The 22,435-nt window shown below is 46.3% G+C and overlaps 2 protein-coding genes across 3 annotated transcripts in view; both read left to right on the plus strand.

Moving 5' to 3' along the window:
* The first annotated feature begins 8,274 nt into the window (after positions 1-8,274).
* Positions 8,275-13,722, plus strand: LOC122380691 (NF-X1-type zinc finger protein NFXL1-like). 2 transcript variants are annotated; one of them, XM_043364069.1, is made up of 11 exons: positions 8,275-8,362; positions 8,952-9,074; positions 9,476-9,598; positions 10,027-10,131; positions 11,017-11,115; positions 11,235-11,345; positions 11,585-11,689; positions 11,804-11,911; positions 12,543-12,656; positions 12,958-13,065; positions 13,428-13,722. In XM_043364069.1, the coding sequence occupies exons 1-11, from the start codon at positions 8,308-8,310 to the stop codon at positions 13,526-13,528; spliced, it is 1,152 nt and encodes a 383-aa protein (XP_043220004.1). In that variant the 5' UTR covers positions 8,275-8,307; the 3' UTR covers positions 13,529-13,722. The 2 variants fall into 2 exon arrangements, with proteins under 2 accessions (XP_043220004.1, XP_043220005.1); XM_043364070.1 differs by having other exon boundaries at positions 9,482-9,598.
* Positions 13,723-16,446: 2,724 nt separating this feature from the next.
* Positions 16,447-22,435, plus strand: part of LOC122380672 (bone morphogenetic protein 7-like) — a 35,404-nt gene continuing 29,415 nt past the window's right edge. Inside the window, exons 1-3 of the mRNA XM_043364038.1 lie at positions 16,447-16,819; positions 21,133-21,298; positions 21,925-22,055. Coding sequence (XP_043219973.1) covers positions 16,555-16,819; positions 21,133-21,298; positions 21,925-22,055 — 562 coding nt within the window. The 5' untranslated portion in view covers positions 16,447-16,554. The remainder of the gene's footprint in view (positions 16,820-21,132; positions 21,299-21,924; positions 22,056-22,435) is intronic.

Raw genomic sequence — 22,435 nt, forward strand, 5'->3', positions numbered from 1 at the left:
GCGGAGTCGACAGATTTTCGGTGACTCCGACTCCGACTCCGGCTCGGGTTTCTAAAATCGACTCCGACTCCGACTCCGACTCCGGTCACAACTGTCGACTCCGACCGACTCCGACTCCGACTCCGACTCCGCAGCCCTGGTCGTAAGGACCCAGGCCGAATCTGACCGTCTATTTTTAGGGAAACGGGGTGGGTGAATTGACAACCGATGGCTTAAGAGATGATGAGAAGGGATCCCGTCGTCGATTGTTGTTTGACAGACAACACATGTTGTACCCACGGTGACTATAAATAGTTGTACCGGGCGTATGACCATCAGAGGTAATGCCTGAACGTAGGCAAGCATAATTATTCTGTCATGCTGTTTAGGAATATAAAATGGTAATGGAGATCATTGAGGATATGATCTCTACATTACGGGAATTCACTAATTACTACGGCCCATAGGGGCACCGCCGGAGCTGTTGTTTTGCCATCGGTCCCAGGCAACTCCAGGGAGCTGCAGTACCCGGCGGCCAAAGCGGCCACGTCGACTCGCAGGTCCTGTGGGATTCCGTGATGCTTTAGTGCTTCACCCACAGAAGCACGGGCATAGCAGTAGGATGTGGGGCTAGGTGTCTGTCCACCTCTTCATTGAAAGAACAACGTATACAGCGCCTGGTCCCGCCGAAGCTCGTTATCGACCGTGACTTATTCACAACTGGCGGATCCAGGAAGCGGTCTTGGACACTGCTGGGACTTACCCCAAAAAGGTTTCTCGGAATTAATTTAAAAACTCGGATTTCGATTCCTTGCGCACTGCTGTGCAGTGTGATTAACCAACATTTCCTCAGAAGAGTTCTGAAGTTTTCTTTTATTCTCGAAAAGCGATTTCGGGCGCTGCCAATGTGGGGGAAGACATTTGCCCCAAATGCCTTCCCCTGGATCCGCCAGTGGGTTGCCCCATTCCGAGCTTGACTAAAAACGTCTTCAAACCCCACCAGAAACCGATGGTAAGGTGAATTTAAATCCAATAACTCATCTCTGTCTGCCCGCCTAAATATACAACACATGGTACCCCTGTCTGACCAGAGCCGATCGTGATATTTTCGGCTTTCCCCATCCCAAGCTCGATTAGAAACGTTCTCCTTCCCCACCCGATTGCTGATGTCAATTCAAATTCAATACCTCATCTCTGTCTGCCCGACCATAACTCATTCATTGCACACCGTTCAGCGCCCGGCCCCGCCAGAAGTATCCTAGCGCGCTGAGCAGTTGCCTCCAGCCGCGTCATCGCGAGGCCCCGCGCGGCCCATAAATTAATACATTGCGCGAATAGCCGTGTCGCCCCCCTGGTTGCAACCCCCGCGGCCTCTTGGTGTTGAAGAAATTCGTTCCCTTCATTTGAAAATGGGCCTTGTGCAAGGCCCTATCTTCAACATGGAGCGACCGTTAGTGTGACGTCACCTCGTTTAGTCATTCTGATTTAAATGGGTTTGTTCGTTGAAAAATCGCTTAAAACTTGGTCTGAACTTTGTTGTGGTGCCTACAGAGTAAAAAGAATCAGCTTTATGACAGTAATGTGGCCTGGGGAAAGAGGTAATTTTGGGCTGTGACGTCACATATTTGAAAGTTTGTGTTTGGAATATGGGAAGCCTAAGATGTTTAATGAAAAATAGATGCCAGAACCGTGTTCCTGGTCATCCAATCTATAAAGTCGGGCACAATTTAACTGGTTTTAACAACATTTTAGAAGGTGGGATAGTCCCTTTAAGCGTTTGTTACGAAACCCAAGGCTATAGAACTCCACGAAACCATGCATTAGGTGTTATTATTACGTCAACGTACAATAATTCAAGGAAATTCTGGAAAATCGCAGAAACCGATATCAAGGGAGTCTCGCAATCACGGGTCTGTAGATCACGCCCGTAATTTCCTGGACGATCACTGATAGTGTAGCTTAACCTAAACTGTACTGACTGACGACTGCTCCTGAGTTTTCTTCGGTGGTGCCAACGCCTTCTTTCGACATTGCGACAGCTGAAAACCTACGTTCGCACATAGCAGCACCATGGCACAAGCATGCTTGTCGCACCTCATACTCAGGAGCGTGTACCACAGTACATGTGAGGGGCGTGTCCTTGGCTGATTGAGGAAGAACTCGTCGAAGCGCATCCGACAGAGAGCCAAGAGGATCTGTCTTCGGTCGCAAGTGGGGCGACCGCCTATGCTCGTTATGGTCAGGTTACGCGAATAAAGCAACATTAGAAAAGTCACTCTCAGTTCAGACTCAACGCATAGCCAGTCAGTGAGACACATTGCAGGAGCATATTTATCACTGAGGAATTAGCCTGCAAAACAGCTTATAGTATGTAGGTGCCCAATGGAAGAGTGATCGTCATGTCCCTGCCCTGAGCGGTGACGACATAATGGCTCGAGCCGCCCCGGAGCGGCGCTTGCCATTAGCGCCCGATAGACATGGCCTGCAATCAGCGACAACGGTACAGAACAGATGAAATCGGTGAGAGAAAGTAGACTCCACGACGGAAGTGGCTGACTTGCTTCGACTCTATTCTGAAATCGACTAATTTCTGCTGGTGGCCCGCGTACCTGAAATTTCCTGATCTATGAATATCCTGATCCATAATATATAATATGACCAGAATATGCTGATATTTTGATATCAAATCTATATTTCCAGATCTGAGATATAGCTATACCTACACGGAATTCAGGGCCTGTGCAAAACTGCTTAGAATGAGTTTGATTCTGGGAAACCGCTTTCAAACCACTCATAGAATGTTAAAAAAACAAATAAAGATATTAGATCACGAGCCACGGTGGACGCAACAAACATGACGAAGACGTCGTTTATCATTTTTGGGAAAGATGATAACAGACAAGAAATGGGGGAGAATCAGAAAAAATATATTGCTTATTGTTTGATTTGAGTAAAAAGTATAGTTTTCAAATATCAGTTGACTGACAAGAGCGCTCAGTCAGCACTTGCACTGTCATTTGTCCGCGATAGTCTGGCTTCACGGAAAACGTTTGCCATATGAGTCAGGGGCCGATTGAGGGGGTCATGACAGGGCTGTAGGTCGCCTTCTGCCGATGCACTTTATATCACTTTTTATAAATAAAAAAATAGGTCATAAAGAAAAATGCGGATGAGCTCTTACAAATTCCAAAGAAGAACGTTGGTTCCAATTCCATAGCAATGTCCCACATTTGACATAAAATCATTAAAGTCTTCTCCCATGAATATATTAGTGGAAAAAGGGCAAAATGTCGAGGCCAGAAAATATGTAGATCAGGCTAGTGTCTACATAGAGGCTACCGACGTAACTACAGATGCCGCTTTTAAAAGCGTGACAGGGTCTTCTGAATTATAGTGATTCCTCTGTGATGTTGATCAAGACAGCCCATATTCAGCCCAGATTCAGCCCGGATTCAGCCCAGATTCGGGACATCTCCGATCAAGTTGAAACTCGCACACAATGTAGGTCCTGACATGCCCAATCCACAGTCCGAGTCATTTGGCGGCACTCCCAGCCGTTTGACCTACAGAGGTCAGCAAAGGTCACGTGGCCCAAATTTGCACAGCAGATTGTGGCCCACCCAGTAGAGCTAGAGCGCTAAAAATGGCACCAATCGACTCGCCAGCATCTAATCTTACTTTCTCAACACTCATTTGACCTCTCAAGGTCATGCGATGACCCAAGGTCATTGGTGGGCTATGTCGAAAATACACTTGCACAGCAGTTTTCGAGTAGAGGAATTGACCGAATGCCAAATCAAAGCACATCATTGGGTAGCCCACAGGCCGTAGTAACTTTCCTTAAAAACCGCTTCTCGATATGTGACCCCGTTTGACCTCGGCAGGTGACACTCACAGCCGTTTGACCTACAGAGGTCAGCAAAGGTCACGTGGTCCAAATTTGCGTCACGTGGTCCAAATTTGCACAGCAGATTGTGGCCCACCCAGTAGAGCTAGAGCGCTAAAAATGGCACCAATCGACTCGCCGGCATCTAATCTTACTTTCCCAACACTCATTTGACCTCTCAAGGTCATGCGATGACCTAAGGTCATTTGTGGGCTGTGTCGAAAATACAGTTGCACAGCAGTTTTCGAGTAGAGGAATTGACCGAATTCCAAATCAAAGCACATCATCGGGTAGACAATAGGCCGTAGTAACTTTCCTTGAAAACTGCTTCTCGATATGTGACCCCGTTTGACCTCGTTAGGTCAAAATGTACAAATAAACGACACTCCATACGTCTCAGTCCGGATTCAGCCCAGATTCGGGACATCTCCGATCAAGCTGAAACTCGCACACAATGTAGGCCATGACAGGCCCAATCCACAGTCAAAGTAATTCGGCGGCACTCCCAGTTGTTTGACCTACAGAAGTCAGCAAAGGTCACGAAGCCCAAATTTGCACAGCAGATTGTGGCCCACCCAGTAGAGCTAGAGCGCTAAAAATGGCACCAATCGACTCGCCAGCATCTAATCTTACTTTCCCAACACTTATTTGACCTCTCAAGGTCATGCGATGACCTAAGGTCATTGGTGGGCTATGTCGAAAATACAAAATTGCACAGCAGTTTTCGAGTAGAGGAATTGACCGAATTCCAAATCAAAGCACATCATCGGGTAGTCCATAGGCCGTAGTAACTTTCCTTAAAAACCGCTTCTCGGTATGTGACCCCGTTTGACCTCGGCAGGTCAAAATGTACAAATAAACGACACTCCATACGTCGCAGCCCGGATTCAGCCCAGATTCGGGACATCTCCGATCAAGCTGAAACTCGCACACAATGTAGAGCCTGACATGCCCAATCCACAGTCCGAGTCATTTGGCGGCACTCCCAGCCGTTTGACCTACAGAGGTCAGCAAAGGTCACGTGGCCCAAATTTGCACAGCAGATTGTGGCCCACCCAGTAGAGCTACAGCGCTAAAAATGGCACCAATCGACTCGCCAGCATCTAATCTTACTTTCTCAACACTCATTTGACCTCTCAAGGTCATGCGATGACCTAAGGTCATTGGTGGGCTATGTCGAAAATACACTTGCACAGCAGTTTTCGAGTAGAGGAATTGACCGAATTCCAAATCAAAGCACATCATTGGGTAGCCCACAGGCCGTAGTAACTTTCCTTAGAAACCGCTTCTCGATATGTGACCCCGTTTGACCTCGGCAGGTCAAAATGTACAAATAAACGACACTCCATACGTCGCAGCGCGGATTCAGCCCAGATTCGGGACATCTCCGATCAAGCTGAAACTCGCACACAATGTAGGCCCTGACATGCCCAATCCACAGTCCGAGTCATTCGGCGGCACTCCCAGCCGTTTGACCTACAGATGTCAGCAAAGGTCGTGTGGCCCAAATTTTCACAGCAGATTGTGGCCCACCCAGTAGAGCTAGAGCACTAAAAATTGCACCAATCGACTCACCATCATCTAGTCTTACTTTCCCCACACTCATTTGACCTCTCAAGGTCATGCGATGACCTAAGGTCATTTGTGGGCTATGTCGAAAATACAATTGCACAGCAGTTTTCGAGGTCAAATGAGTGTTGGGAAAGTACGTGTAAGATTAGATGCTGGCGAGTCGATTGGTGCCATTTTTAGCGTTGTAGCTCTACTGGGTGGGCCACAATCTGCTGTGCAAATTTGGGCCACGTGACCTTTGCTGACCTCTGTAGGTCAAACGGCTGTATGTGCCGCCGAATGACTCGGACTGTGGATTGGGCATGTCATTGCCTACATTGTGTGCGAGTTTCAGCTTGATCGGAGGTGTCCCGAATCTGGGCTGAATCCGGGCTGAATCTGGGCTGAATATGGGCTGTCTTGACGGACATTTCCTCTGTGTTGTGTGCTACTTGAAATCACTTCTGAAAAAGTGATTTGAAGTCGGGTCATTCAAAGTGACCTGGCGGCGATCTGACCTTAAAAGACAGGAAGCTATAACTTGCACACTATGTTGAAATTGATGCGGGAATAGTCGTGACAAATTTCAGAGCTTTTTTCGATATTTTCGAAGACCTCAGGACTCAGGAGGATAGTGCGCAGGTTTACAAGAGGTAGGTCAAGCAATAATATTAACCCGCGCCCCGTTGGGCTCTGCAGAGCAGCGCCCTGTTGGGGGGGGGGGCAATTTGCCCCCCCCCCCCCCCTAAGATCTCGAGAACCACGCAACCTAGCGACAAGCGGCAAACGGTGATCAGGGAACTACCTTGTGACCCAATTTTATTGACCTAGGTCAAACAGATGACGTCACAGGTCAGGTCAAAGGTCGAATTTTCACCGTTTACAGGCATTTCAAGGAATACGTTGTAAAATCGAGTAAAATGCATTTCAATGAAAATCATCGATGGGGAAACGTTCTTCAAACACATATTTTGCTATTTGAGGTCACTGATACCAGGTCAGGTCACAGAGGTCAGGTCACTGAGGGCCACAATATGAAAATATCATGTGATGCATGTATTATGGTCCATTTTATGTCAAATACGATTATGTGGGTCAGGCAGCCTTTGGGGTCAGTTAAGATTATGTTCTGGTGAAGGTCAGGTCAAGGTCAGGTCAAATTAGGTCAAATTTCAAAGTTGATATTTTTGCATAAAATGGGTATCGATTCGATGCAGCTCGTCACGGGGAATTCAATGGTGGTCTTTGTGTTGCCCTACGTGGTCTAGAATCGCTAAAAATTGAGTTCAAAAATTTGACGTCATCATTTTTGAAGTTTTTTCGCTATAACTTGGCCAAAAACGAGATATCCATCTGAAATTTGGTATGTATATAGAAGAGCGCAGGGACTATCACATATATTCCGGTTTCTACGAAATTCGGAAAAAATTGTTTTTTTAGTTTTTCTAAAAAAAATCAACTTTTTTGAATTTTTAGGGGTCAAAAACCAAAAATTTTGAAAATCCGAGAGAGCAGTTTTGTAGCGCCGCTTTTTTTACTGGACCATATAAAGAACTTTGAAATTGCTTGGTAACTGTAGATTTGGTGAGCGTTTCAAGATTGCATGTTTTTTGCTCATTTTTGCTCGAACATGACCTCAGTTTGACCTCAATAACTCCTGACCTAAGGTGACCTAAGACTTGAAATTTGGTGTGAAGGTGTCACATTGATGCCCGGGAAGGTACTAAAAATTTGGCGGCGCTGCGCGCCGCCGTTTTCTTGCTATTTAGGAAAAACCACAGGGGGGCCAAATTGCACCCCCCAACGGGGCGAGGGTTAAAGCATCACATCTTTGAAGTAGGAGATAGGCAGATAACTAGGTGAAACACATTTATTTGTTATAATAATTTAATCACAACCATTGGCGAATAAGCAATTCTTTTAAATCCAGTCAGACATACATACAGTGAAATACATGCATCCGGACACATATGATACTGGCTTTTAAATGTCGGTGCAACATTTGTCAAAGTCCACCCTGCAGTGACATTTAATTCACGGAAGAGTGACGGCCAACAAAATGTTATTCCTGATTTTTCCGGTTAGATTGAGGCACACATGAACTTCACATGAACATCCGCATATGTACAATTCACACTTAAAAACTTTCGAAAAGATGTACTTTAAAAATGAGCAATCGGAACTTTTATGCCTAATGCACGGAGCGAAATGATCTCGCACATCTCTTGTTATATTTTCTTCTAATCTTAAGTGATTCATATCACCTTGTAGTCTTCTTAGGACTGCAAGGCGTCCCTATAAGCACATATACTGGGAAAGATATGCTTGTTTTACATAAAGTGGAAATCATTCTAGCTTACAACATATGCTTAGTCCCTAACTGGGTTATATGCTATTTGATGTTATGTTATGTTACATACCATACAGCTTTATGTTCTGTAATTGAGGTCCGCAATTCAGCCAAAATGGAAAAAAACGATCTTTGAACTATCTAATCAAATGGATGTAGAAAACTGGATAAGCATTAATGTTACCACTATAAGTCATTTTTATGCGTCATACTTTTTATCAATCGTAATCTTCACAAATTATGCAACCACGTTATGAAATGGACAAACGTCAAAGTCACAGCACATGTGCCGGTCACTTTTCACATTTTGTTTCGGCCTGCACGTGCGATGCTGGGGGCGCGGCGCGTGTATAAGGACCTCGCCCTACTCACCCCTAAATGTCAATTCGTCTGTCAGTTAGTGGCGCATGCCTAGTGCTGCGTAATGGCCGGGCCTCTGACGTGGCGTGGGCGGCTTCTGATTGACACACCCTCCGGATTCGGGTGAGTATATAGCGGTGAGCTGGCGCAGCCACGGCAGAGCTCTCTGAGCGCTATCAGGATGCGTCTCCTGTCGATTCTCCTGCTGCTCTGCGCGGCGGTACTCGCCGCACAAGGTAGGGGTGTAAGGACGGGTACCTATAGGGCGGAGTTCGGCGTTTTTTTTTTAGGAGATTGGACACGCCATACTGTGCGGCGGACTTGGTGTGATTTGGATTGGACTTGCGTTTGATTGTGCAGAGGCTCTGTATTTCGGTAGGGATATGGCAATCAACAGCAGCCTACCGAAGTTGAAAGTTCGTGAATCCCAAATGTGATCCGGACGAGCTGCTCGTGGCAAGTAGCCTTATTGTTGCGATACCACAACTAGTTTACAGCTGATGCTATATTGAAGCACATGAGTCCGGCATTATCGTAATATGCGTCCCGATTTTTTTTTTTTATTGAGGGGGAAAGGAACTTTCTCCGGGCTAATGATAACAAAAATCCTAAACGATATTGTTCTTCAAGGATAGCTTGTTAGGTATTGAGTGCATTGATAGCTAGCCGCACTGATATAAAAGTTTTGTGAACGTTATTAGGTCTGTCGAAAATATCTCATCCTTCTATGTAGTCCTCAGATGCCGTCATCCAGTGACTTATGTACAGCTACTTGCCAGCGCTGATTCGTGAGGACATCTTAGCTAAGAGTGTGATCTGTTTCAGCGGACATCGTCAAGTACCGGCCATGCAAGCACGTCGGCCAGTCCTGCGGATCGTACAATAAGAACGTCTGCGTGCGGTGTCCCAAGGGCGTGGGACTGTGCTGTGTCGCCCGACCAGTGCCCGGTACGTGATGACGTCCACTTCACAGCCTCCCCGGCGGTCTCACACACAGCCCCACTCAGTATGGTGACTCACTCCTTGCTCTTCCTGGATCCCTTCGAAATTTTACCTGACAGTCTTCTTTCCATCAAATTGTTAGCGTTTTTGTTACCGACCAGCGACCAGACTAATCACTTCTTAATCACTATGTGATGGACATCAGACATGAAGACCTTTTACGTCATTCGACGTCATGCAAAGTAGGTATAGGTACACAAAATTCCTGTAAGTGTAAACGCATATGTTAACTGTGCACGACAGGTTGGGTGAGTTTGACTATTCACAGTGTGAAATCTACATCATGCAGCTTTGCGCCTAATTTCGTTATTGCACCATCACAGTCTAACCGCGCATTGTTGTCACAATTCCAGTCTACCACTGCAAACATCCCGGTCAGAAATGCGGCACTGGAGTCTGCGGCAGGTGCAAGAGGAACCCCAAGCAGCTCTGCTGCAACCCCCGAATCCGACCGAGGCCCAGACCCATTAGTAAGCATGCATCAGTCCGAATTTTTATTGCTTAGGTCAAGTTTCAAACGCAGCACACGTATGACAGCAGCCTGCATTGACGGGATGTTAGCAGGAACAGTGACCTGTCACGCTCGGCCAGTGTGGGTGGGGGGTGGGGGGGGGGGACAACTCATTTTCGATCAGTAAGGCGGCATCCCCGCGCATGTTAAATATGCGAGCTCCAAGTCCTTCTTCGAGTTGCAGCTTCGATGACCAAATATTAGCGCCGTATTCCACTGAGAGTCCGCTTCTGTCAATAATAATGAAAAACAAAATAAACACAGCAGTTCACTTCACGTAACAAAAAGAAGCGAAAGGGTGCACTCTCATAGTTAAACTACGAATCTATTCAAGCTTTTTTCTGGACGGTATGCTGAATACTGACACGTACATATCATTCGTTACAGTTGAAAAGTGCACGCGCATTAATCAGAAATGCGCCTATGGAGTTTGTCGCAGGTGTCGGAAAAACCCCAAGCAACTCTGCTGTATCCGCAGGAGGCCTAGGCCCGGTAAGTACCCAGACAAAATAGTCGTTTTCACGACGGCCATCTGGTACACATTTGGTTCACATCTGGTGCAGATTAGGTGCAGATTTGGTCAAATTAGGTTCAGTGTATCTCTTAGTAGCTATCAGCTAGGGTTGCACTAATTGCTTATATGCCTGCTTTGTCATATTATCAGAGAGCATCATCGATTAAAACACTGAAATAAATTCATAAAATAAAGACATTTGCTGTAAAAGAGATTAGGTGCAGATTTGGTCAAATTAGGTGCACTCGCCGGATAGCCCGTCGTGAAAACGGCTAATGTGAACATAGATATCAATTAACCTTAATAAGTATACGCCCTTCCACAAAGTGCATAAAGAGGATCCAGTCACTATTTCAAATTTCAATAAAAATAATCTCGAACAGCTCTTCGACAGCAGAGACACAACTCGCTCAACCAAAAGTGGAAAAAGTTACCCCGGCCGCGCCGGGGTCGGCTGAAAGTTACCCCGGCCACGGCCGGGGTGGCCGGGGCAGGTTCTCCACCCATGCGCTCAACTGGTATCCTAGCAGAGAGTATGTTTTAGGGCCTTGGCAGAGAGCTTACAAGTGATACATGCACAGTTGGATGAACTAATGAGATCGACCGCTGCCCATTTCGTACAAACGAAAAACAACAGGGAATGGGGCGTATAATCAGAAACCAATGCGGAAAATATGCATCATTAATCAATTAGAGTGCACGAAGTAAATTTGAGGCTTTGGATCATGTTGTCATTTATTCATACCGTCAAATGCCGGTGTAAAAACGATGGGTTACATTCGAATACATTTCTTCCTTTCTAGCGAACCATATGTATACGACAAGAATGAAACTCGCATTTGACGGACACTGTTTTGTTTCAGTGAAGTGCACGCAAGTTGGCAAGAAATGCCGCCGAGGTGTGTGCAAAAGGTGTCGGAAGAACCCCAAACGGCTCTGCTGTGTTCGCAGGAGGAGGCCCGGTACGCAAAGAAAAACAATACAACAAACGCCTTGTATTTGAAAATAGGCAAAATATACCGAAGCGTCAGCTACAAAACTACCTTGCTCTGTTAATTAACCGCTCATTGTTATGTTTCAGTTAAGTGCTTGAAGAAAGGCCACAAATGCCGACGCGGTGTCTGCGGAAGGTGCCCGAAAAACCCCAAGAAGCTCTGCTGTATCCGCAGGCGCCGGCCACGCAGATCGCCCAGTAAATGAGCCCAGCCTATGACATAGCCTTATGGACATAGCCTTTATTTATCCCGTAAAACCACAAACAGGCACAGTTCTCGCTTTGAACTGCTGCTGAAATAGTTATAAGTTGGAAGTCTTTTTGCGACACAGTATTTTTTTTTTACAAAAAAACAAACAAATTTGTGATAATCTATTTCACTTGAATACCATTGGACACAAAGTTGCTTTTTAAAACTGACCATTCTTTTCTTGCAGTTGTAAAGTGCAAGCAGGTTGGTCGGAAATGCGCCTATGGAGTCTGTGCCAGGTGCCGGAAAAACCCCAAACAACTCTGCTGTATCCGCAGGAGGCCTAGGCCCGGTAAGGACATGCATAGGCGAACCGGTTGAAAAAGAAAACTTTTTTATTCGACTCTTCCTTTAAATCAAAATGTGTTCTCCATCAGGTGGATTGAAAATGTTCTATTCGTTTCAGTCCAGTGCAAGCGGATCGGTCAGACCTGCAGACACGGAGTCTGCGTCCGGTGCAAGAACAACCCCAAACGGATCTGCTGTCAGCGCCGCCGGCGACGGAGGTCACTCGGTAAAACACAATGACCTAGCTCCTCTAAAAAATAAAAATGGGATAAAAAATAAAATAAAATAAAATATAATAAAATAAAATAAAATAAAATAAAATAAAATAAAAAACAACATAAAATTATGTTAAGAAATACGTAACTAAAGAGCGCACTCCTTCAAAGAAACAAAAGCAATCAGTGAGTTTTTATATTGTACTAATCAAGTGGTAGCTCGGCGATAAATCGATAAATCGATAAATAGTGTCGTGGTAGAGCGGATCACACTAAACGTCGATGTGTCTGTAACGCCACACATTTCCGCACTGTAGCTGAGCTGTCTATGTTCCGTTGAGGTTTGCTGTCAGTTGAAGGCCACCTCATGGACAATATGTATAAATCGTGTGCAGTGTAGGTACTATGTAGGCATTACTGTTGAAGTGTTGACATGCTAATATAACGTGCGATGAAATAAAATAAAAGGCTAAATACAAAACCAATTTAAAAGTCAATGATAAAACATAATATTATTAATATTTAATCATAATAGCTCCTCCCATCCAGCGTTTGTGCCCATATAGGTAGTGCAACAACTGCTACCAATGAACACTGCTGAATGGATCCAAAACCAAACTAAGCCACCGGTTCTGGTTTCAGCCCAGTGCAAGAAGAGATGTAGAGGTTACGACAGGTACTGCACCCGTCGCGGGTGTCCCAGAGGGTACAAGGGCGGCTACTGCTGCCGCCGGCGGGTCCGTCCCAGCACACTGAGTGAGTGACATAGTGGTCCACACTGTGCACCACCATTGACTAACTTAAAGAGGCTCTAAAAAATCACAACGCTATTGATGCCATTCTTATCATGATGTTTAATCTAGGTCAAAACATTGGAGGCAGTGTGCTAAAAGAAAACGTATAAGCATGAAAGATCACTGCGAGGAATGTATCCTGCTAATTGAATGCACTTATTGCTGAGACCGAACCAAAGACCTCTTTACAGGTCACCTTCAGCTCGTTTCTCCCAGACAGTTCACTTTTCGTCCTTTCTGACGTTTGTTGTCTCCCGCCTCAGAGCAATGCAAGGCTAGGTGTCGGGGCCGCTACCAGTACTGCAGCACGTCCGGATGCAGGAAGGGCTACAAGGGCTACTGCTGCCGCACGCGTCGCAACATCTCCATCCGTGAGTCTTTTTAAACATATACCTACCTATTGTCTATTGACCTTATTATTTTTTACCAAACACATTCTTGGAGTGCATTAAAGATGCATATAAAAGCCAGCCGGAAAATTTTATCAGCTTTCAACTAACTCATGTGTCAATACATATATCGCTAAGATTTATTTCCTTTTGAACAAAATCCTAAGCTGTGCGATCGCCGATCCTAAACAATAAACAGCCATTAGCCGAGCTGGATCTTAGAAGACGATGCACACAGTATGTACCTTTCCTCTGACATTCTCGTCTGCTTGGCTTATCCACATGCGTGATGGATGTCATAGATGTTATGTTCCACCTTTCTGATTCCCTCTTCTCGATTCCAGATGAGTGCCAGAAGACCTGCAGAGCTGGAAGCTACTGCACGACTAAATGCCCTAAGCACATCAGGGGCTACTGCTGTGTGCCCAAGTACTACAAGGGCTAAAGTCACCGTTAACAGCACCACCAGCTCATCGAAGGCCGGATATCCAGGGAGGTGTCCGACAAACCTCGATGATGATGCAAAAAGGAGCCGTCCGACGTGCTTTTAATTGAAAGTGTGTTAAAAAAGGTACTTTCCATCGTCATAAATTGCGAAGTTCTTTTGAAATACATACGGCAATACATGAGCAAAGCAAGGCACGCAAGAGTTTTTCTGTTTGGTGTTCCATCAAATCACCATGTTTTTCGTTTAAAAAATACCCAAGATACGTAACATATCGTTACTAAACCAGTGAACATAAGGATTTAGATATGGGTGTAACGAAGGAGCATAAGGCCAAACCGCAATGTTATTTCAACGAGTACTACTTGATTAAGCTACAACGTGAAGCAGCGCAGCTTCCTCGAAAAAGGTGAAATGGATCAGGATCACAGGAAACCGAAACCCAATCAAAGGCGCATGAGAAGTAGTAGGTGATATACATGCATCATTACATGCAATGCACGATTGAGTCGAAATAAAAATCACTTACATTACAAGCATCATATAACCTCGTATACGCATCATATAACCTTGACCTGTCAGCCACCACTTAGAGAAGCCTGGCCAGCTGATGTTCTTTAAAACATATAACAAAGCGCAAGTATGTGAATTGTGAGGCGTTTGCTCAGTGCTCAATATTTCAGTGACAGTCACACAAACAAGGCTATTACACAAAGCTCGACCGCCGACCCGTTCTGATAACTCCACACTGTGGCACTGGCGACATCTATAACTGCAAAAATAGCACAGTTCCAGTACAGATGACAGCACAAGCCAAGCACTGCCCCTGTGCTGACCCTCTACAAAACAGGTTATGGTTGGTCTTGTGGAATGCGATGGCATGTTTTGTTTTAGCACCCTGCACGCCCAGCATTTCAACTCGGTACAGCTGAATGGTTTTCAGGTTCGCTTTAGAAGAGGATGAAACTCGAACAATCAGATGTAGTTAGCAGTGAACTTCAGTGGTTCACTACACTACCAGTTACCCTGCCGCCATGAATAACTATTGACCATCTACACGTTTGCTTATAAAAATCAAACTGAAAACGTCAGTGAGTGGATGGTGGTTTTATGGGCGGAACTGATGTAGCTTTACATATTCTACAAAACTCAGCTACCAAACGCTATAGATCAAAAATCAGATTATCTTGATGACAGAGGCCAATGGGTCCACTCGGCTCGGAGAAAGCCATCTGCCATGGTTGAAGACTTAAAAAATAGCGGCAGCACCTTACTGCTTGTATACAAATACGTGAATGCCCACATGAGGTAAAAAACGTGATATGTGTACATCAACCACTGATTGGAGATGTACAGAAGACGGTGAGAACTACATAACTGCCAACTGTTAACGGTTAAAAGGTGTACATATAGGTAACTGTTTGCCAACTTTCAGCTGTATGTACCGAGCCGAGCGCGTTAAAATGACTTCGAAATGCGATGCAATTTGCAGAAAATGCACGGCATGCCACCTGGGGTATATGCATGTATGATGTAAACATGACTTGGCAGCAAGTAGCAACGCCCCGGCGCGGCTCAGATCGCTGGCCAGATCATAAACTTGTTCAACATGCAATAAGTCAAACTTGTTCTGGTAAGAAGTTGATTTTGTTTGGCATGCAGAACGGTCAGCAACTAGGTGAAAAATGGGTTCGAGTATAAAATAAGCCGTCAGATAGACACGATTGTCGAGTGGGTAAAAAAAAAAACGATAAATAAGTGAGAGTGAATGTCGTGAACGAAGTGAAGTATAATTAGTTTTCGGATTATTCTCTGGGATAATAATATCTAACTGGCAGAAGTCCATATATTTCGGATGATGTTGCTCAATGCTCACCCTTGGTCACTGGACAAAACATAAAAAACAATTACATATATGAAAAAACGAAGTGAAGCTAGTTGAGGGTATGCATATGAATACCTAGATGAAAATAAGTGATTGAGTGAAGGCGTGGCCGAATTGAACCTCAGCTGAACCGCAGAGAAAAGGGTGGATATATGACAAGCAATGGGGTGAGAGAAATACTGGCTAGGTGAATAAGTGAGCAGGTCAAAGAAGGAGCTGGCGAATGAGTGTGCAAAATAACTGATGACATCAAGTGAGCGAATAAGTGGCTGAATCAATTAATGAGTGAGTAAGTGAGTGAGTGAGTTAGTTAGTGAGTGAGTAAGTGAGTGAGTGAGTGAGTGAGTGAAAGATTGAGTGAGTGAGTGCCTGAGTGAAAGTGAGTTAGTGTGGGAACGAATGAGTGAATAAATGAAGGTTCAAATTTTCCAAAAAGACATGTTGTGACATACCTACCAGTAAAACGTCCGAAATCAGAAGGAATAAAGGGAGCAGTTGTAAATGTGCTTATTCGAACTATACGATTTTGACCTCGAACCGAACGATGCCTCGATGTTTTGTATTACTGTTTTTTAAGTGTTTGTTGTGTGACTTGGCTGAAGAAGGGAGCCGAAGTGCTCTTGAAAGTTTCCGTTTAAATAATAAAGCTGGTGTCAAAATAACGTTTTATACACGGAGAACAGGACGGTAAGAACCAAGGCCGTATATCAGACAGGCAGAAAATCACTGGCGGAGACAGCGCGGCGCCGTCTTTACCAAACCGGCCTCTGACTTCAGCGGCCTCCTGACCCATCCAATGTCACCGTATCTCCATAATGGAGAGAGCCCCGTCCCCGTCCCTAGGGTCGCTTCCCCTCCCACATTCCAGAGCCCATCCGGTCCCCGGCCGACCCCTCTCGACCCTCCCCATCCCCCTGGCCGGCCCCCGACGACCGTCCCTGTCATTACGTCCCGACCTGTCCGTCCGTCACCGCCGGACCTGTCACTGCGCCGCTCGCTAACATTAGACTCCGCCAATGGGTCAAGGTGTGCGGCTCAGGTGCGGGCCGGTGCCGGCCGGTGCGCCGTCTGGAGACTGCGACGCCGACAGTGGTCGCTAGCCGGCTCCGTGGGGCAGCCGCGGTGCGGGCGAGGTGCAAAAATGCGGCCCCGGTGGCTGTGGCTGCTGTGTGCGCTGTGGGGGGCGGTGTGCCCCGAACACTCGCCCATCTACGTGGACAATCACAAGGGTCAGACGGTGGCTGGAGAAGAGATATCCGATGTGGACCGAGCGGAGATCCAGGAGGACCTGCTGCTGCTGCTAGGGCTGCACCGGCGGCCGCGGCCCGCCTTCCAGGAGGTGCAGAGCTCGGCGCCCCAGTTCCTCATGGACATCTACAACAGCATGGTCGACGACGAGGACACAGGTGAGGAGTCCAGTGGTCCTCAGGTGAAGAGTCTCAGACTCTCAGCGGTCCTCAGAAGAGGAGTCTCAGACTCTCAGCGTTCCTCAGGTGAGGACTCGCAGCCATGCTGTGGTGAGGACGGGTCTCAGCCGACAGCCGTCCTGTGGCCACTGGCAGGTCCAGGGCCACGCGGGGTCATGAAGTAGGTAGTGGGTACCCTGTGCGTGACTCGATCTGATGGTCTGTCAGTGCAGCACGCGAACTTGAACTACATCCACTTTCTGCGGCCTGCCAGCAGTCAGTTCCATGAAATGTCACCCCTCAAGCACGTGAAAATGCCGGACGACGATTCTCATTTCTATGGGCGTAGGAAACTCACAAAAAGTGTGTGTGGGGGGGGGGGGGAAGGGAGGGCAGCGAAACTTCAATGTCACTTCGTGGAAGCCCCAATACCCTATGAAGAAATTCGTTGCAGTTTTTCGCTCATCTCACCTTGCTGAACCGTTTCCTGCTCTTAGTTTTGTATTTAAATCAAAAATAAAGATTTTTCTTAGAAAAATGGCTGAAAACTGGAGGGGGGTATGACCCCCGGTCCCCCTGTTCCTAGCCTATGCTCAACGGCACGGCCAGTAACCCATATCGAACTAAAAGTCAAAAGCATTGGGAGAGGCCGCGTGCTTTAGAAATCGCTACAGACCTTCACCAATATTTTTGGCGCTCCTACCCCCATGATCACATATATTCCGGTTTTTTCGAAATTCAAATTTTTTTGGATTTTTCGGCTATTATATTTATACAATCTATTTTTTTATTTCTGGGGGCAAAATCCCAAAATTTCGAAAATCCGAAATAGCAGTTTGTAGCCCTTTGATTCTACATATCTTATGGCTGAAACATTTTTTCTGTATCTCTAAAACTGTAGGCCTGAGAGCTCTTCCCGCGAAACCTTTTTTGGGTCGAAAATGACAGAAATGACGTCACTCTGACGTCATTAGTGGCCAACCTATCATAGCCTTTGGAAACTTTTTGGTCACAATGTGCAAAAGCTATTCACGGGGGGTACCGAAAGTTTGGTGACGATCGGCGCAGCGGTTCTGGAGATATATATCGGAAAAACTAAAGGGGGGCAAAAAAAATGTCCCCCCCCCCACCGCCTGGAAGGTTAACCCTCGCTCGTATAGGGGGTTTGAATGGACCCCCTCGGTTTTTCGTGAATGACTCGCGTAAAAAGCGGCCGATCGCGACACTTTTCAGTACCCTCGAGATGATCAATTTTACACCCACCCTGAAAATTTCATGACCCTGACCCAAATAACCTTTGACCTGTGACCTACTTTTTGAGACCATGTTTGGCCGGAATCGCGATTGGGCGTATGTTGGCTCGCATTAGCCGCGCTTTTGCAGTCTTTTCGTGGTTTGAAACCACGAAACATGTGAAATGATGTTGGTCCCATGCATTAGGGTGGGTGTCAAGGTCACCTGAAGGTCAGGTCAGGTCAGTGACCTTTGATGACCTCGGTTCATTTTTCGAGTTTTACATGTTGCTAGGCCAGTTTTTGGAGCTGATTTCGAATTTATGAACATTTACGAGTAGTTGTGGTGCCTTCGTAAGATGTTACGAAGCCTTCAGAGGCGGTTGACACCTACTACGAATACCCGGCAGGACCCCTACTGGTTGACCTGACCTGACCTGACCCGACCTGGCCTAAATGCATGAATACATCATCTGTGCTCAAAACTTATATGATATTCGTGATCAGCACCCCGAAATACCCCATAGCAGCCACACTTTGCGACGTTCTAACTTTTAACAGGTCCCGATTTTCCCACTTTTGGGTCATTGACCTGACCTAGAAGGTCAGCCAATGACCTAGGACCTTAAAATTCGTCATTCGTCATCGTCACGGGCAACACGCTCGCTGTTTCCGCAAAGCTCTAGCTCGATCAGGGGCGAAACGGCAAGGGGGTCCAACGGACCCCCCCCCCCCCATACGTTCGCGGCTGGAAAAACACCAATTACGGGCGAGGGTTAAAGTGTGTCAGGTCTCGATCACGCTACATTCAGAAATACACCTTTTCACGGCCAAATATGGAAATAACCAAATATAGTTAGTGCACACAGTTCAGAAACAGTGCAAGCGATTTCGACGGTTGGGCATAGTGCACTGCTAATTCGGCCGAATGCATGATATTCAGTAATAGTGCACACGTTTCCAAACAGAGCAATCAATTTAGAAGATAGTGCGTTTAAATTCAGTGGACCGTAGGCTCAATTTCGCCAGAGTGCACGGTTTTGTCATGTGACATGATATTTGGCGTCCCGCAAAGCAATTTAGGCGATGTTCAAGTGAATTCTCTGCTGGATTGGGAAAATATTTTGAAAGCCCCCTATCGGTGTGTCAAGAGCAGCACGAAACCTGGTCAAAGAGCTGCCGAAATGCAGCCTAAGCTCTCAGGAATTTATCTTATCGTAAATCTCACTCAAGAACTCGGTGACACGGTCACGTGGCATTCAGGGCTTCTGAATCGGCTCCATAACTTCGTTGCTGGTTCAAAAAGATCAGGAATGCTATAGATTTTTGTTATCGCCTTTCAGTATCGTGGGGAATTTAACTGAGCGAAGCCGAAACACAGGGTTTGGTGTTTGTTTAATTTTTCAAATAAACAAACATAAACAAACTGTTCACGAACAAATGTGTTCGCGAACAAGTGACGTCATCGGTCAAATTTTGGTAAACAAACAACGAACAGTTCGCGAACGTTCATGAACTGTTCGCGAACACGGTAAAGAGGGGGTAGATAAGACCCCCTCCTTAGCCATTTCGCTCCTAATTGAGATAGAACCTTGCGGAAAAAGCCAGCGTGTGCGTCAGTACGAACCACAGCGATTGGCATCCGATTTCAAGGTCTTACACCAACCGATGACCCCTGAGGTCAGGTCAAGTGTCACAAAGTATGGGTTTGGTTTTTGGTAAATAACTTCTCCACAAATAGTGGCAGAGCCGCGATTGTGGCACCATCGTGCTCGTCGTGGCCAGGCGCTTCGAATGATATACTTTTTGTTTGGATTAGGTCTTTTTAGGATGTTGCCCTCAGGTCAAGGCCAGGTCAAAGCCCCTCGGGTCACAAAGCTCCATGAAGGATGTCATGCTGCATATCAATCGATTTGGCAGTTCTTTCTGAGTCCATTGAAGGCTCAACCGACTCGCTAGCTCAATTTGATCGGAAGTTATTAGCGAAAAGCTCCTACTGCACCTAACAACCTTATTGGCGTCCTATATGACGTCATGCAAGGTCTGAAATGCACAATTTAAGCCTCAGCGTTGCAAGAATAATTATGAATCACGATTCCCTGTGCTTGAGATATGACTGGTGCATTTTTCGCATGTAAAACATGCCTGCAGTCATGTCTGCACCGTATGATAACAATTGCTCGAAAGATATCAGAAATGATGACTTGTTCATGAACGTTCACGAACGTTCACGAACTGTTCGTGAACAGAGAATGGTTGGTGAACATATGACCTTGAATGCCAAAATTCGTAAACTATCAGATAAACAAACAAACATTGTTCACGAACTGTTCATGAACAAATATACAAACACCAAACCCTGCGAAACAATACCTATTGCTCACGCCGAACTTTAAAGCACCCGACCAATAATGTGCACTATGTGTTACCTATATGTTTGAAACCATATGAAACATCAAATACCCTCTACCTTTTGCATCAAGAACAGTGCAGCTGGTTATGTGACTTTTTTTGCGTCGCTGACCGTCTACGAATGCCATTGGAGGCTTAGGTAGCGTGAAATGTCTAAAAATGTTATTGCTTATTAATGCAATGCCGGACGTACCGAACAGTGCCTAAATTACATACATGCAGCACCCCGAAATTGAAACGACCTGACGAATAATGTGCACTATGTCTAATATGCCTGAATTTGGGCCACTTTTACCTGCACTACCGCGAAATGGTGCCGCGATTCAATATACGAATGCACTATGCCGTAATGTCGAAATCGCCTGCTCTATTACTGAAATATGTGCACTGCCGCCTGAATTGGGCGTAAAAAGGTGCAGAACTTCTGTTTGTGTTTGCCTGGTTAGTGCACCAGAAATCAGTCTCGAATCGGTCACGGTCTCTGTATGGGCGTCGATGTCGCTGTCACACTGTCGTCTCGTCCCACGCCATTGTCTCGGACCCAGGAGTTTGTCTCGGTTCCATTATGTGTCAGTTTTTGTTGTGGTGCTGGCCAGGCCTGGCCCTTCGCCAAGACTAAGGACGCTCATGACTGAGCCACGAACTAACAGTTCACCCACCGACCGCCAGGTGACCTCAAGCTGGACCCAGAGGGCGTCGGCAGTGCCTGGAAGGACTTCAACATCACCACTGTCGACAAACAGGTCATCGACGAGAGCGACCTCATCATGAGCTTCATCAACCACGGCAGCAAGCTGTTCAAGGAGCTGGAGCTGCCGCGGAGCCAGCTGCTCTGGTCAGTCCGTCGGCGGGTCAACGCCCTTAGAAAACAAATCAGCCGTTCCAGAACGGCTGCTCAGTGCACAGCGTTGTTCCACTTCAGATCAATTTGAACCTGAGAGCATCCGGTTCTATCCTCAGGACCAACCATCTTACGATGGTTTGGGATTATACGGCGTTCAGAACTCAGCGCAGACATGATATAACGCTTAGGTACACCAAAATCATACGTTCAGCCCATCGATCGGATGCACGATTCAACCATCCATGGTGGTTTACTTGTAAAACTTTTGAATCACTTTCAAGCATATGAATTTCGATGAGCAAAGATATCTCTTCATGTGTACCGTACGCACCTTTAAACAAACGACCCCTCAAGCCCTCAGTGTGACCTGGGCCTCGTTTCATAAAGCGAGTCCGTAACTTACGCTAGTTTTTGGGCTTGTATTGCAAGTGCATGTTAAACGATAAACTTATTTCACCTTCTCCCTTCTGTTCTTGCTTGCAAGATAAATAAATTCAACGATTCAAACTGTCGTCATATTCGCTTCACATGCACTTGCAATACAAGACCAAAAACCGGCGTAAGTTACGGACTCGCTTCATGAAACGAGGCCCTGATCGCAGCTTGTCTTTGTCCAGGTTCGACCTAACTGAGGTACCGATGGACGAAAACCAGCTGGACACCAGTCTACGGGTGTACCAGGGGTACGCCGAGGACGCCCTGTTCGACTACCAATCGGTGACGCTCAGGATATTCCAGCTGATCGGAGGTGAGCGGACGATTGTCGTCGTTGTTGTCGTCGTCGTCGGCGCCGCCGTCGTTGTTGTTGTTGTCTTTGTAGTTGTTGCTACTGCTGCTGTTGTGTTTGCATACGTTATTCTTAACTCTAACTCTTCACTCTTCACTTCACTCTTCACTCACTCCTAGTTGATGGCATGTAGACGTGGAACGGGTTGCATAAAATAAACATGTGTTAGGCTAACAACTGAAGGAAGGGCAAAATGCCCGACCCGTACAATGGCATTGGCTATTTATAGTAGCAGTTGGTACGTACGTTCCGAGGATGCGGAAGGGTGCTATGCTAGTGTCTTGGCCGCCGGCCGGTATTCGCTAGGTTAGCGACATAGCACCTGCCGGGTGTAGGCTGCT

Source organism: Amphibalanus amphitrite, unplaced genomic scaffold (assembly GCF_019059575.1).
Source record: "Amphibalanus amphitrite isolate SeventyFive unplaced genomic scaffold, NRLGWU_Aamphi_draft 000104F_arrow, whole genome shotgun sequence".
Lineage (NCBI taxonomy): Eukaryota > Metazoa > Arthropoda > Thecostraca > Balanomorpha > Balanidae > Amphibalanus > Amphibalanus amphitrite.